The 14,380-nt window shown below is 47.7% G+C and overlaps 1 protein-coding gene across 1 annotated transcript in view; it reads left to right on the top strand.

The window, feature by feature from the left end:
• The window catches only part of LOC149463237 (uncharacterized), a 50,033-nt gene that overhangs the window by 18,530 nt on the left and 17,123 nt on the right, over positions 1-14,380 (top strand). The window contains exon 2 of the mRNA XM_089675671.1: positions 4,111-4,660. Coding sequence (XP_089531797.1) covers positions 4,111-4,660 — 550 coding nt within the window. The remainder of the gene's footprint in view (positions 1-4,110; positions 4,661-14,380) is intronic.

The raw sequence follows: 14,380 nt of genomic DNA, 5'->3' as shown, positions 1-14,380 counted from the left end.
GAGAGCAGCTTTCAGCCTTAGAAAATTAGCTCTCTTAAAGTTAAGTGGTTTTATTTTTCCCATATGCGCTTGTTGTTTACAGCTAACAATAAATGAAATCATGTTATGGTCACTGCTACCCAGATGTTCTTTTACATGGACATTAGTAATAAGCTCTGCATGGTTTGAGATTACCAGGTCCAGCAGAGCATCATTCCTAGTTGATGCCTCTTTGAACTATACCATAAAATTGTCCTGTAGTAGGTTTATAAATTTTTACCCTTTAACTGTTCCTGCAGTACTATTACTCCAGTCAATTTCCAGGTAGTTAAAATCCCCCATTATTATCACTGTCCCAGCCCTTGCAGCCCTTTTGATCTGGGCAAGGAGATGAGTCTCCACCTCAATAAAACTGGGCAGCCTATAACAAACTCCAACCATTACCCATGGGCAATTCCACCCATAATGCTTCAGCCTCATCACACTCTCCATCAATTAGGTCTTCTTTCACACTCGCTCTGAGATCACTTATCATCATAGATGATGATCATGAGATCATAGAGACTGACACCACCACCACAACATAGCCAGGAATATTAATGGTCCAGTCATGTGAAGAATGAAGCCAAGATTCAGCAATACCAATTAAATCATAGTTCTCTTCATGCACCAAAGCTTCCAACTCACCTATTTTGCTTGGCAGACTTCTGACGTTGGTGAGCAAACACCTTAATTAATTGACAACTTTTGCACACGTATTTTGCAGATTTTTTATTTTCATACAAATGGTACTAATTCCAAAGGTTGTTTGTAACATGGGAACCTTCTTACCACCTGCCTCCCCCCCCCTCCCATCTTTCCCCATTTTACCTACCAATAAGTACTGACCCCTGTCTGATATGTCTGCCCCATTATATCTAATTCTCCCTCCCCCCTCGATCCTAGTTTAAATACTTCTCCAGCCGTCCCTTAAACCTCACCCCCAGCATAGCAGACCCCCTTCCATTTAGGTGCAAACCATCTCTAGCATATAGGTTGCACCCCAATGAAAAGTCAGCCCAGTGCTCTAGAAACCCAAATCCTTCCCTCTTACTCCAGGTCTTTAACCATGCATTTAGTTATCTATTCTCCCTCTGTCTTTCCTGAGCTGTGCATGCAACAGGTAATATTTCAGAGAATATCACCTTGGAGGTCCTTCCCTTCAACCTGCAGCCTAGTTCTTTAAATTGATTCTTAAGGAGCCTTCACCTTCCATGTATTCTGTCATTGGTTCCAATATGGTCCAAGACAGCTGGGTCATGCCCAGCCCCTCCCAGTAATTTATCAAACCGGTCCACCACATGCCGAACCCTGGCACCAGGAAGACAGCAAACCATTTGATCCTGGCCACAAATTATTATTATCAGTCCTTCTGATTATAGAATCCACTATTACCACCAGCTGTATAGGCCTTCCTGCACTACCCTCACCACCCTCCCAGATGGTCTGCCCTCCAGACTGTTAGGGATAGCAGTGACATCCAGGGTTGCCACTCCTGAGCTTGCCACCCCAACATCTTCACCAAACTTGGCAAATCTGTTTGGGTGCTCAAACCCAGGGCTGACCTTCCTTTTCTGTGAGCCCCTACTACTCCCTCTCACTACAGTAACCCATCTTCCTACCTGATAATCCTGACTAACCCCTCAACCCTCCACATCAATCCCATTAGCTATCTGCCCAGAGAGCAGAAAACCCCTTTCAAGGTTGTCAGTTCTGCCCAGTGTTGCAACTTACTCCTCCAGATCTCTAACGTGAGCTTCAAGAAGGGCAACCTGTATCACATCTGTTGCAGCGGTATCCATCCTGGAGCTGTTGCTCCATTGTTGCATTCATGCAGCACACTGTGCACTGCACAAAACCTTCAACCCTGCTAGCAATCATTATCCCAGTTACAATATTAATATTACTAATAACAGTTGTCACTTACAGGTTAGTAGACTCCTATTATAATCTCCTGTTTTCCACTCCACTTTATCAAATGTCCACTTTGTCAAAGGTCCATCAAGCAAAATACAGGCAAGCTCCAGAATGAGAAAGCTCAGAGTGAGCAGGGGCGGACTGACCATTTGGAAACTCGGGCACTGCCCGAGGGCCGGAGTCAGTAGGGGGCCCCATGAGATGCCCCTGGTACCTTTTTCATAGGCTTTTTTGAGTTTGGGCAAGGACACAGGGGCCCCATGATCCCCTATTGCCCGGGGGCCCCATGAGTTGTCAGTCCGCTCCTGAGATTAGTACTCGACGACCAAGGGCACGGAGTGATGGTAGCATCTTCTCTTTCAATATAGAGCAGTACATCTGTGAATTCATGATACCATCAATGAAATGCAGCTCCCCGACACCAGCAGCACTCATGCAGCCCCACAGAAGGACACTGCCACCACCATGTTTCACTGTAGGCACCATGCATTTTTTTTTACTCCTCACCTTCGAGTTGCCATACAGTTTTGAAGCTATCAGTTTAAAAAAGATGAATCTTGGTCTCATCACTACAGAGTACAAAGGCCCAGTAGTTTTCTTCTTTTTCAGCATGGGCCCTGGCAAATTCTAGGCGGGCTTTTTGTGCATGGGCTTTAGGAGCGGCTTTCTTCGTGGATGACTCCCATGCATGCTGTTCCTCTGCAGTGTATGCCATATTGTGTTATGGGAAACAGTCACCCCTGTTTGGCTTTCTACTTCTTTAGTGAATTGCAGTGAACTTGAATTGCAATTTTCTTCAACACTTCTCATCAGAAGACGCTCCTGCCGACGTCCATGGATGGCCTGGATGTCTCTGTGAGATGGTTGCCATTCCATCTTTGTTAAATCTTGTTTGCAATCAATAACCCGCATTTGTGGGAGTATTTTGTAGTATAGTGTCCCATAGAAAATGTTGATTCTGAAAGGAAAGTAAAGGTTTTCTGACAAATATGTTGGGGTGTACTCATTTATTTTGAGCACTGCATGTACTGTATATTTTGACACAAGCAGGGGCAGACTGACAACTCATGGGGCCCCCGGGCAATAGGGGATCATGGGGCCCCTGTGTCCTTGCCCAAACTCAAAAAAGACTATGAAAAAGGTACCAGGGGCATCTCATAGGGCCCCCTACTGACCCCGGGCCCTCGGGCAGTGCCCGAGTTTCCAAATGGTCAGTCCGCCCCTGGACACAACCCTCAGACCTTTTGAATGGGTTTGTTATTTCTGTAATGACCTCTCCAGGAATCAGAAAATCTGTGCGTAGGGTATGGCATAATATGTCACAATCTAGTGGCATCAGTGTAATCCCGAAAGTGTACCGATTTAAAGCTACAGATTACCGATTTAAAGCTACATGGTATATTGGTGTGCTCCAGCTATGCCAGGAGGAAATGTGGTGTGTTTTCTGTGTGCCTTTCAAGGGATGCTTTAAAGGGTGGATTTTAGTTACAGAATTACATAAAACACTACATCTGTAGTGTGTATAGATACAATATATATTATCATGAACAGTAAATTATTATATGTGTTTGTAGGTTTGATTAAAGTGTTACTGAACCCAGGACCCTGCATTCTACTATATCTGGTCTCCCACAGTACACACAACATGGAAATGCAATTATTTTAGTAAAAACAAACTGCTAAATACCTTTTTTTTCATCAGCAGTGTATAGCAGTCTTGTGACTTCTATCAATGTCCAGCAGAGCACTGGTTAAAGCTTGTAGGAGTATTCATTCTCCCCTATGAGGCTGCAGGACTCCTGACCTCTGTCTGGACAGTACTGATTGGCCCTATGCTGATCACATGCACTCTCCCAAGAAAAAAAAAACTTTCTAGCAATACACATCAAACTGAACACGTGCAGCTTGCCTCCAAGCCTCTGTTCTATCAGGAGTTATATTGGGGACAGTAGAGGAAGGGGAGGATCTGAAAAGCCAGGATCAAACATCTTTTATACATAATGTAGAGGATTAACCCTTTAGGTTCCACAGTGAGTATAACAAGCATGCTTTACTGCATACTGTATACAGATTGATTTTACTGTTGCGGGTTTAGTAGTTTAAAGATGTCTGTCTATGCTTGCGATTGCATCTGTTCTGTTCTGTTTTATATCTGCATATCTTTGTACTTGACAGGAATTGCAGTGGATGGTCCCCACTACACATAGCATCATGCCGTGGAAATCCTGATCTAGTGAAATACCTTCTACAAAAAGGTGCATCTGTAAATATCAGGGATTTGTGGAACTACACCCCACTTCATCGTGCTGCCTGGAACGGACATACACAAATAACAGAACTGCTGTTACAGTGCGAGGCATCACCTGATACTCAGACCGCATCTGGAGAATCACCATTGCATTTGGCTGCAGCAAATGGACACCTGCAATGTGTTCAAACCCTGCTAAAATATAATGCGTCTCCCACCATCAGAGACAACAATAAGTGGACTGCACTGCAGTGGTGTTCTGTCAATGATCACATCCATGTGCTGGATTACCTGGTATCTCTTGGACTGTCCCTTGAAGAAGAAAGTAACAATGGCATGAACATGCTCCATCTGTCTGTATTGGCTAGAAACATACAAATTACCAACTACGTACTAAAAAGAAAGCATGATGTAGATGTGAAAGATGCAAAGGGGACAACAGCTCTACATATAGCTGCAGAAAATGGTTACTGTGAGGTAAGTAGATATGTACTATGGAAAAACACAAATTTCACCCAGACTGGATAGTGGATAAATGCTTTAAAACTACGTTAGGCCTCATGCACACTAGGTTTTTGCCCAGGTCTTCTAAATGACTTTCACCTTGCAGGACAAAAGCAGTGTAGAAAACATTTTACGAATGCATTTAGGGGTGTCAGAACTTTGGGCATTCATTCATTCCATTGGCCAGAACATTGTTTTTTTCTGGTCATTTAAATGAATGAAAGCTCAAGTGCTAAAAGTGCCTAGTGTTTGGACACATTAGGCTTTTTTTCTGCTGAAATGTTCCTCTCCTGAATGTGCAAGCAATGGTGTTTTTTCCTGCCTCTAAATGCCTGTGAACACCTATTAGGGCATGGGCACATACTGCGTTTTTGATGCCCATTGTGCATGAAGCCTTATCCTCTTCACAACCACCCGTTGTCAATGTACTGCGGATAGGTAGCCACTGTAGGCACAGTGATATACGGGTACATCACTGCCTACTTCCAGGTTTCAGGCGCATGGCTGTACACAGCGGATGTCTGTCAGCAGGTACCAGACAATGATTCACAGCTGGTACCTGCTGATCCGCTGTGTATGATCACAACCCAGAGCTCTGTGTTGGTAAACAGCACAGAGCTCTGTACAGAGAGAGCGATCTGTACATTTCTCATCATTGAGTGAAAGCAGCACACTTTACACACATTACACATAGTTAGGCACACTTTAACTCCTTGATCGCCCTAGATGTTAACCCAATCCCATCCAGGGAAATTAGTAAAGTGACAGTGTATAGTATTATCACTGATCATGGTATTAAAGTGTTACTAAACCCACAACAGTAAAATCAGTCTGTATATGCAGTAACGCATGCTTGGTATACTCACTGAGAAACCTAAGGGTTAATCCTCTGCATTGCATAAAAATGCTGTTTGATCCTGACTTCTCTGGCCCTCTTGTTCAAATGTCCATGCTGATAAGACAGACTGAACCTGTAGCCCTTCTGCACATGTTCAGTTTAGTGTGTATTGCTAGAGAGGTTTTTTTTTTTCTTAGGAGAGTGCATGTGATCAGCACAGGGCCAATCAGTACTGTCCAGATAGAGGTCAGGGGTTCTGCATCCTCTTAGAGCAGAAAGAAAACTCCTCCTACAAGCTTTAACCAGTGTTCAGCTGAAGTCACAAGACTGCTCTAACCAGGGGCGGACTGACCATTTGGGAACTCGGGCACTGCCCGAGGGCCCTGGGTCAGTAGGGGGCCCCATGAGATGCCCCTGGTACCTTTTTCATAGGTGTTTTTGGGTGTGGGTGAGGACACAGGGGCCCCATGATCCCCTATTGCCCGGGGGCCCCATGAGTTGTCAGTCCGCCCCTGGCTCTAACTGCTGATGAGAAAAGATATTTATCAGTTTATATTTACTAAAATAATTGCATTTCCATGTTCTCTGTACTGTGGGAGATCAGATATAGTTAATGCAGGGTCGTGGGTTTAGTAACACTTTAATGTCACTGGTGATGTCAGTGGCAGTTAGTGTCAGATTGCTCACAGCACTCTCACAGTTCCATTATAAGTCGCTGATCGCCACCATTAGTAGTAAATCCAGTAGTAGTAGTACCATAGTTTGTAGCTATAACTTTCACAAAAGCCAATCAATATACATTTATTGGGATTTTTTTTATCAAAGACATGTAGTAGAATACATTTTGGCCAAAATGTATGAAGAAATTTGATTTTTAATTTTTTTATTGGATATGTTTTATAACAGAAAGTAAAAAATATTGTGGGTTTTTTTTTCAAATTTTTCTGTCTTTTTTTGTTTATATCGCAAAAAATAAAAAACCCAGTGGTGATCAAACACCACCAAAAGAAAGCTTTATTTGTGTGAAAAAACGTATATAAATTTTGTTGGGGACAGCATTGCACATGCAATTACCAATTAGTAGCGCAGTGCAGTATAGCAAAAAATGGTCTGGTCATGAAGGGGGTAAAACCTTTCGGAGCTGAAGTGTTTATTGGTCTCATGGAAGTTTCTCCACCAGTGACAACTTTATAGATAAACATAGATAAATGATGTAGCGCTTATACATGAACAATAAATAAAGTAATGTAGTGACCCCCAAGTGAAATTACTGTGTAATCATTCCTAACATAGGCCTTAAATAGTGAAGCAATCCACATGTGCAGGAGCAAACCAAGCTCTTTTATCCACATAGGACAAAAATAAGATACGTGACACTTCCAATCCTCAATATACTACTTGGGTATATAAAACTTTAATACAAAATGTAAAAAACACTGCAAACAATACACACGAGGAGAAGAAATCCAGTGATCTGTGTCACATTCCTTTTGTTCATGCAAATCAAAGGAATGTGTGTGAACCCACACACCCTTGAATGTGATCCAATAATGGCTAAAATGGCCTCTCACCTCCAACCTGCGACCCTGCAGGGCCACAGAGCTTTTAATATACCACCACTAGGACTAGGAAGAGCTCCTCACGGTTATATAGCTTGAAAATGTTTCCACAGGACACAGCTTCCACCTCTCCTCTAGTATCCTTGCGGGCCAATGAGCAAGATGAATCCCAGCTCAAATCCCCATAAGAAAAAAGAAGACATCCTCCATAGTGTAGACCTTTTATTTAAACATCAAAAACAAGTAAAGTGCAAACTCACATGAGCAGAGTTTCATACAGCGTTTTTCCCATATGTTGGGTGTAGGCATAGAACTCAAAGGGTGTTCCAAGATGGCCATCTTGGAACACCCTTTTATTGTTCATGTATAAGCGCTACATCATTTATCTATGTTTATGCTTTATTGACCTATTTTGGTATAGGATTAGATGTTAGCAGCTGTTGAATATCTGGTGTGAGATATATATATTTTTTTTTTCCCACTACTGTCTTACATAAGAGCGCAAGAGGATTTTGTATATTAACTTTATAGATAACAAGTCTCGAAAAAATTCTATCTGAAAGCGTTCACAGAGGTTGTCTCCTCTCTTACCTGGCCTCAGTGCTGATGACAGACAGTCATAAATAGAGATGAGCGAATTATTCAAAAATTCGGTTCGGCTGATTCGCCGAATTCGCGGAATAAATTCGCTTCGAGCCGAATATATTCGCTGCGAATTTAACTTATAAAAAGGGTGTTTCTAGGCTTCAGAGAGCCTTTATATCAGTGCAGAACACTGTACCTTTAATTTAAATGCCCTTGGAGTCTGCTGGGGAAGAGAAATAATACTGTCAGTCAGTATGACATGCAGATGAGTGCCGTCGATCTTAGAATCACCGCACACTTCACTCATTTGGGCAGTCACGGGGCCAAAACCAGAGTGTGGAGCCACAGTGTGGCGGTGGAGGCAGCAGCAATGGGAGGCCATACAGCACCCTATGACAAAATGGAACCCACCAGCAGTGTGAGGAGACCTGAAAGTGGCACATGGCAGAGTGTGGCGATGGAGACAGCAGCAATGGGAGGCCGTACAGGGACCCATGACACACTCTGGACCTGGCAGCAGCATGAGGAGGCGGTACAGGGGCCCATGACAGATTACGGGCCTGGCAGCAGCATGAGGAGTCGGTACGGGGGCCCATGGCAGATTACGGGCCTGGCAGCAGCATGAGGAGGCGGTACAGGGGCCCATGGCAGAGTGGCGGAGCGTAAGCAGCTAAAATTGAAGGCCATACAGAGGCCTATGTTTAAATGTCCCTCACAGTTAATTCCAATAACGAACTCTACTCCTCCGTGCAATCTACTTACGAGACCCTGGGCAGGTCTGGGTCCAATTTGTGGTAGAGACTGGTTTTGTTCAGTGATGCAAACCCGCTGAACCACGTTCATGAGGAGCCGGTACAGGGGGCCATGAATCAGTATGGACCTGGCAGCAGCGTGAGCAGACGACAGAGGCACATGGCGCAGGGTGGCGGTGTAGGCAGCATTATTCTGAAGCCATACACAGGCCTAGGTTAAAAAGCGGAAGCCGTCAGCAGCGTGAGCAGACGACAGAGACACATGGCGCAGGGTGGCGGTGGATGCAGCAGTATTCGGAAGCCAAACACAGGCCTCGGTTAAAAAGCGGAAGCCGTCAGCAGCGTGAGCAGACGACAGAGGCACATGGCGCAGGGTGGCGGTGGAGGCAGCAGCAATGGAAGGCCATACAGCACCCTATCACAAAATGGAACCCACCAACAGTGTAAGGAGACCTGAAAGTGGCACATGGCAGAGTCTGGCGATGAAGTCAGCAGCAATGGGAGGCCGTACAGGGACCCATGACACACTCTGGACCTGGCAGCAGCAAGAGGAGGCGGTACAGGGGCCCATGGCAGAGTGGCGAAGCGTAAGCAGCTTGAAGGCCATACAGAGGCCTATGTTAAAAAGTCCCCCCAGCAGCAGTGTGGGGAGACGACTATCAAGAGTCCAATGGCAGAGTGGCGGAGCAGAAGCAGCTTCAATTGAAGGCCATACACAGGCCTAGGTTAAAAAGTCCCCCCAGCAGCAGCGTGGGGAGACGACTATCAAGAGTCCAATGGCAGCGTGGCGGAGCGGAAGCAGCTTCAATTGAAGGCCATACACAGGCCTAGGTTAAAAAGTCCCCCCAGCAGCAGTGTGGGGAGACGACTATCAAGAGTCCAATGGCTGAGTGGCGATCCGGGAAGTCAGCGTTGTGATTGCAGATGCAAATGCAGAAATTCTACGAAGTAATGCCGTGGGTGCGAAGAAGATCATATACCGTCGTACTTCCATCCATAAGACGGAACAACCTGCGAACAGGGAGCTTTATTGCCCTGACCCGCTGAGCAGCTTCTGGGATACCCAAGAGGCCCATGGCAGAGTGGCGGAGCGTAAGCAGCTTCAATTAAAGGCCATACAGAGGCCTATGTTAAAAAGTCCCCCAGCAGCAGCGTGGGGAGACGACTATCAAGAGTCCAATGGCAGAGTGGCGGAGCGGAAGCAGCTTCAATTGAAGGCCATACACAGGCCTAGGTTAAAAAGTCCCCCCAGCAGCAGTGTGGGGAGACGACTATCAAGAGTCCAATCGCTGAGTGGCGATCCGGGAAGTCAGCGTTGTGATTGCAGATGCAATGCAGAAATTTTATGAGGTAATGCCGTGGGTGCGAAGAAGATCATATACCGTCATACTTCCATCCATAAGACGGAACAACCTGCGAACCGGGAGCTTTATTGCCCTGACCCGCTGAGCAGCTTCTGGGATACCCAAGAGTTTGGCTTCTGTGGGGAATATGGTTGAAAACTGAAACTTAAAGGCATGTTGACGGAAGGGCACCAGTGTCAGTGCTCCGGAGGGAATATAGCTTCAAAGCTGACACTTAAAGGTATATCGACGGTCAGAGACCACAGGAAGTGGAGCTTGCGTCTTAAATCGACTGAATGTGGCAGACGTGAAACGTCTACGGGCCGTATATGAAACGGGTTGTTCCTCTTTCTGGAATAAGTGTTGGAAATGGCCACTCTTTTTGGTGTGGCGTTTTGTCTATTTAATTCCGATAACGGACTCTACTCCTCCGTGCAATCTAGTTACGAGACCCTGGGCAGGTCTGGGTCCAATTTGTGGTAGAGACTGGTTTTGTTCAGCCATGCTTGAGCGAGTAATAACAGGTCTGTGCTGCCCTTTGGTGTCTGGCTTAATGCGCACAACACTGAACGTCCCAGCATTTGTCAACGATTTGCCGTTAAGTGATGCAAACCGGCTGAACCACGTTCATGAGGAGCCGGTACAGGGGGCCATGAATCAGTATGGACCTGGCAGCAGTGTGAGGAGACCCGAAAGTGGCACATGGCGCAGGGTGGCGGTGGAGGCAGCAGTATTCGGAAGACAAACACAGGACTAGTTTAAAAAGCGGAAGCCGTCAGCAGCGTGAGCAGACAACAGAGGCACATGGCGCAGGGTGGCGGTGGAGGCAGCAGTATTCGGAAGCCATACACAGGCCTAGGTTAAAAAGCGGAAGCCGTCAGCAGCGTGAGCAGATGACAGAGGCACATGGCGCAGGGTGGCGGTGGAGGCAGCAGTATTCGGAAGCCATACACAGGCCTAGGTTTAAAACTGGAACCCAGCAGCGTGAGCAGACGACAAAGACGCACATGGCAGAAGATGGATCTGGCAGCAGTATGAGAAGGCGGTACAGGGGCCCGTGGCACAGTGTGGTGATGGGGGCTACAGCAACTGGATGCCAGAAAGTGGCCGATAGGGCTATATACTGCATGGAATTATAAAGTTGTAAAGACAGCGGCCTATAAGGCTATACACACTATAACAATCATGACTTGATTGACCATTGGCCTATAAGGCTATACACAGCATGAATATCATGACTTATTCTGAGAGTGGTTTGGAAGGCTATATACAAAAAGTAATTCATGAGCTGTCCGGACAGCGGACAATAAGTACATACTGTATATACAAATCAATTCATCAGCTGTCCAGCCAGCGGCCTCAAAGGCGACACATATAGAAAGCAATTCATGAGCTGTTCAGACAGCGGCCTCTAAGGCGACAGATATACAAAGCAATTCCCGAAGTGTTCAGGGAGCGGCCTGAACGGCTAGGTTATTACTAAATATATTTTTGTGGCCAAACATCGGCCTATAAATAGATGTCTACACAGTGACAAAAAATTATGTCGCCAGACAGCGGCCCCTAAGGCGACAGATATACAAAGCAATTCCCGCGAGCGCACAGGACCCACAGTGTCTGAGGATGGACGTTGGCGCAGAAAGGCAGAGACCAACTGACTACATAGGTGGTTTTTATAGTACTTTATTTTGGCCTCCCTCTCAGCAGGTGTGAAAAAGGCCACCATTTTTGAACGGTAGCGAGGGTCCAACAAGGTGGACAGCCAAAAGTCATCCCTCTGTCTGATGGTTATTATTCGGCTGTCGCTACGCAAGCAACCGAGCATGCTATGGGCCATTTGTGCCAAGGAATGCGAGGCACTCCCTGCCTCCATCTCCACAGCATACTGCCATGGTGCGTCTGGGTCCTCTGTCTCCTCCTCCTCCTCTACCAGATGCTCCTGCTCCTCCACTCCTGTCCGCTGAGTGTAAAAAACACCCATTTCACTCAATAATTCCTGAGCACCAATGTCCTCCTCTACCTCCTCCTCTTCTTCCTGTCCTGCCCCCACAGGGGTCATGTGGCGTTGAGATCTGTGTGCCACGTCTACCGCACCCTGACCAGCCATTGTTAACAGCATTTGTTCCAGGACGTGCAACAGAGGAATGACGTCATTCATCCCATAGTCCTGCCGACTCACGAATAGCGTGGCCTCCTCAAAGGGCCTGAGCAAGCGGCAGGTGTCACGCATGAGCTGCCAATGGCTGACATCTAAGTTACACAGGGGAGTACCTTTATCCGCTTGTAACATCAGGAAATCGGTGATGGCCTTTCGCTGTTCGTAAAGGCGGTCTAACATATGTAGGGTTGAATTCCACCTTGTTGCAACGTCGCAGATCAGGCGATGCTGTGGAATTCCGTTCTGCTGCTGCAGCTCAAGGAGGGTGTGCTTTGCGGTGTAGGAATGGCTGAAATGCATGCAAAGTTTACGTGACATTTTAAGGATGTCTTGCAGTGGGATGGTGGATTTTAGGAACCGCTTGACAACCAGATTGAACACGTGAGCCATGCATGGCGCATGGCACAACCTTCCTTGACGCAGAGCAGACACCATGTTCTTTCCGTTGTCGGTCAACATGGTTCCGATTTTCAGTTTGCGCGGAGACAGCCATCTGTCGATTTCTCTGTTCATTACACTCAGAAGTTCCTCCCCTGTGTGACTACGTTCGCCAAGGCATACCAGGTGCAGCACAGCGTGACACCGTTGCGCCCTGCACATGTGATATGCCGGTCGGGTAATGGGACTTGGCACGGGGGTGGCGGCTGAGGACACGGCGGAAGAAGAGGTGGTAGAGGCGGACATCTTTGCTGGACCAAGGACGTGCAAACGTGGAGGCAAAAGCGGCGTGACCTGTCCAAGTTGCTGGTGCGGCTGTGCCGGCACCACGTTCACCCAGTGGGCCGTAAATGACATGTACTGTCCCTGACCGTAGTTACAGCTCCACACGTCGGCGCTGCCGTGCACTTTGGCAGAGACCGACATGCTCAAAGACTGGCCCACCATCTCTTCTGCATGTGAATGCAGGGCTGGCACTGCCTTTTTGGCGAAGAAATGCCGGCTTGGCACTCTCCACCGCGGCGCAGCACAAGCCATCATTTCTCGGAAAGGTGCTGAGTCCACCACTTGGAAAGGGAGGGACTGCAGCACCAGCAACTTGGACAGGAGGACGTTCAGCTTCTGCACCGTCGGGTGCGTGCTCGCAAACTGTTGTCTCTTGGAAACGGATTCCAAGAAAGACTGCTGACGGAATCCGTGAAGAGGAGTAGCAGGAGAAGGAGTATCTGAATGAGCGGAAGATGCCAACGAGCGACAACTCCCCTCAGCAGAGGTGTTGGAGCCTTGACTGGCTGATAGAGGGCGATTGACGTCGGGTGATGGAGCAAGTAACGGAGCGGGTGATGGAGCGGGGGCTGGGGCAGGCAGAACCGCCGTATCTTTATCACGGTTTTCCCAGGCCACCGAATGGCGACGCTGCATATGCTGACGCAACGCTGTAGTCCCAACATTGGCCCCCTGGCCACGCTTGACTTTCTGGCCACATAGTCGACATACGGCTACGTTTACTTCCTCGGGCGGCTTGACGAAAAATTGCCACACCGCCGAGTAGGAAACTTTGCCCCCGCTACTCCTCACTGGCTGACTGCTACTTCCTCCGTGCACACCGGCACCACTACTGGCTGTGGTGGTAGGCTGCAGTGGAGCTGGTGCTCTACTCCGTGGCCGTTTGGCTCCACTGACACTGCTGCGACCCTGCTGCCTCCTGGGCAACCCACCGACTGTTTTGCTCGCTGGCAAGCTGGCACCCTCTTCTCCTGATGATGCGGAAGCAATAGCCTGATGACGACGAGGCTGCCAAGTGCGATCAGCCTCATCATCATCAATTAGGGTCTCCGCGTCACTACTAGCCCCCTCGGCTGCGTGTGGGTCAGGAGACAGACCTGTCTCTAGACCGGCTACCGAGCCACTCTCCTCGCCAGTACTTCTTCGCCTGGCTGCTGAAGAGGCGGATGTCTCCCCCCTTTCCTGACCGCCCTCTGTTAGCTCTTCCTCACTGTACAGTGGGGCTGAGCCCACAGCATGCGATACTTCGCTTGGTGAGGGAACACCAAAGGACAGGGGCAGGTAGAGGACACGTGATTTCAGTGGGCTTGCTCCCGGGCCATGCCAACTAACGGTTGTGTCTGACGTACCCACCGACCGTTGGCTGTAGGTGTCAGAGGTGACCTGGGAAGAGGAAGACGACCGAGTCAACCAATCGATGACGGCAGGGTTGTCGGTGGAGACACGACCGCTGGATGACACCGGGAGCACTGGCCTCTGGCTGCGACTAGTGCTGCCTCGACCCCTTCCTCTGCTGCCACGTCTGCTCGCTCCTGAAACATTGCCTCCTCTGCCACTCCTCTGCGTGTTGTCTGACATGCTCTTTAATTCAATAAGCACCCCAAAAATAAAACCGGATTTAACTCTTTGAACGTACAATAGTGGTTGTGAAGCAGAAAGTCAGTTTATTTAGCACAATCGGTCAATTGCAGCTTGCCGTTGGCTGGAAACTGTACGTTTATGTCACTGGAATGCA

This window comes from Staurois parvus, unplaced genomic scaffold (assembly GCF_062004578.1).
Source record: "Staurois parvus isolate SC_StPar_1 unplaced genomic scaffold, SC_StPar_1.0 ptg000155l, whole genome shotgun sequence".
NCBI lineage: Eukaryota > Metazoa > Chordata > Amphibia > Anura > Ranidae > Staurois > Staurois parvus.
Note: the sequence above shows the minus strand (reverse complement) of the source record. Positions and strands in the feature narration are given on the sequence as shown.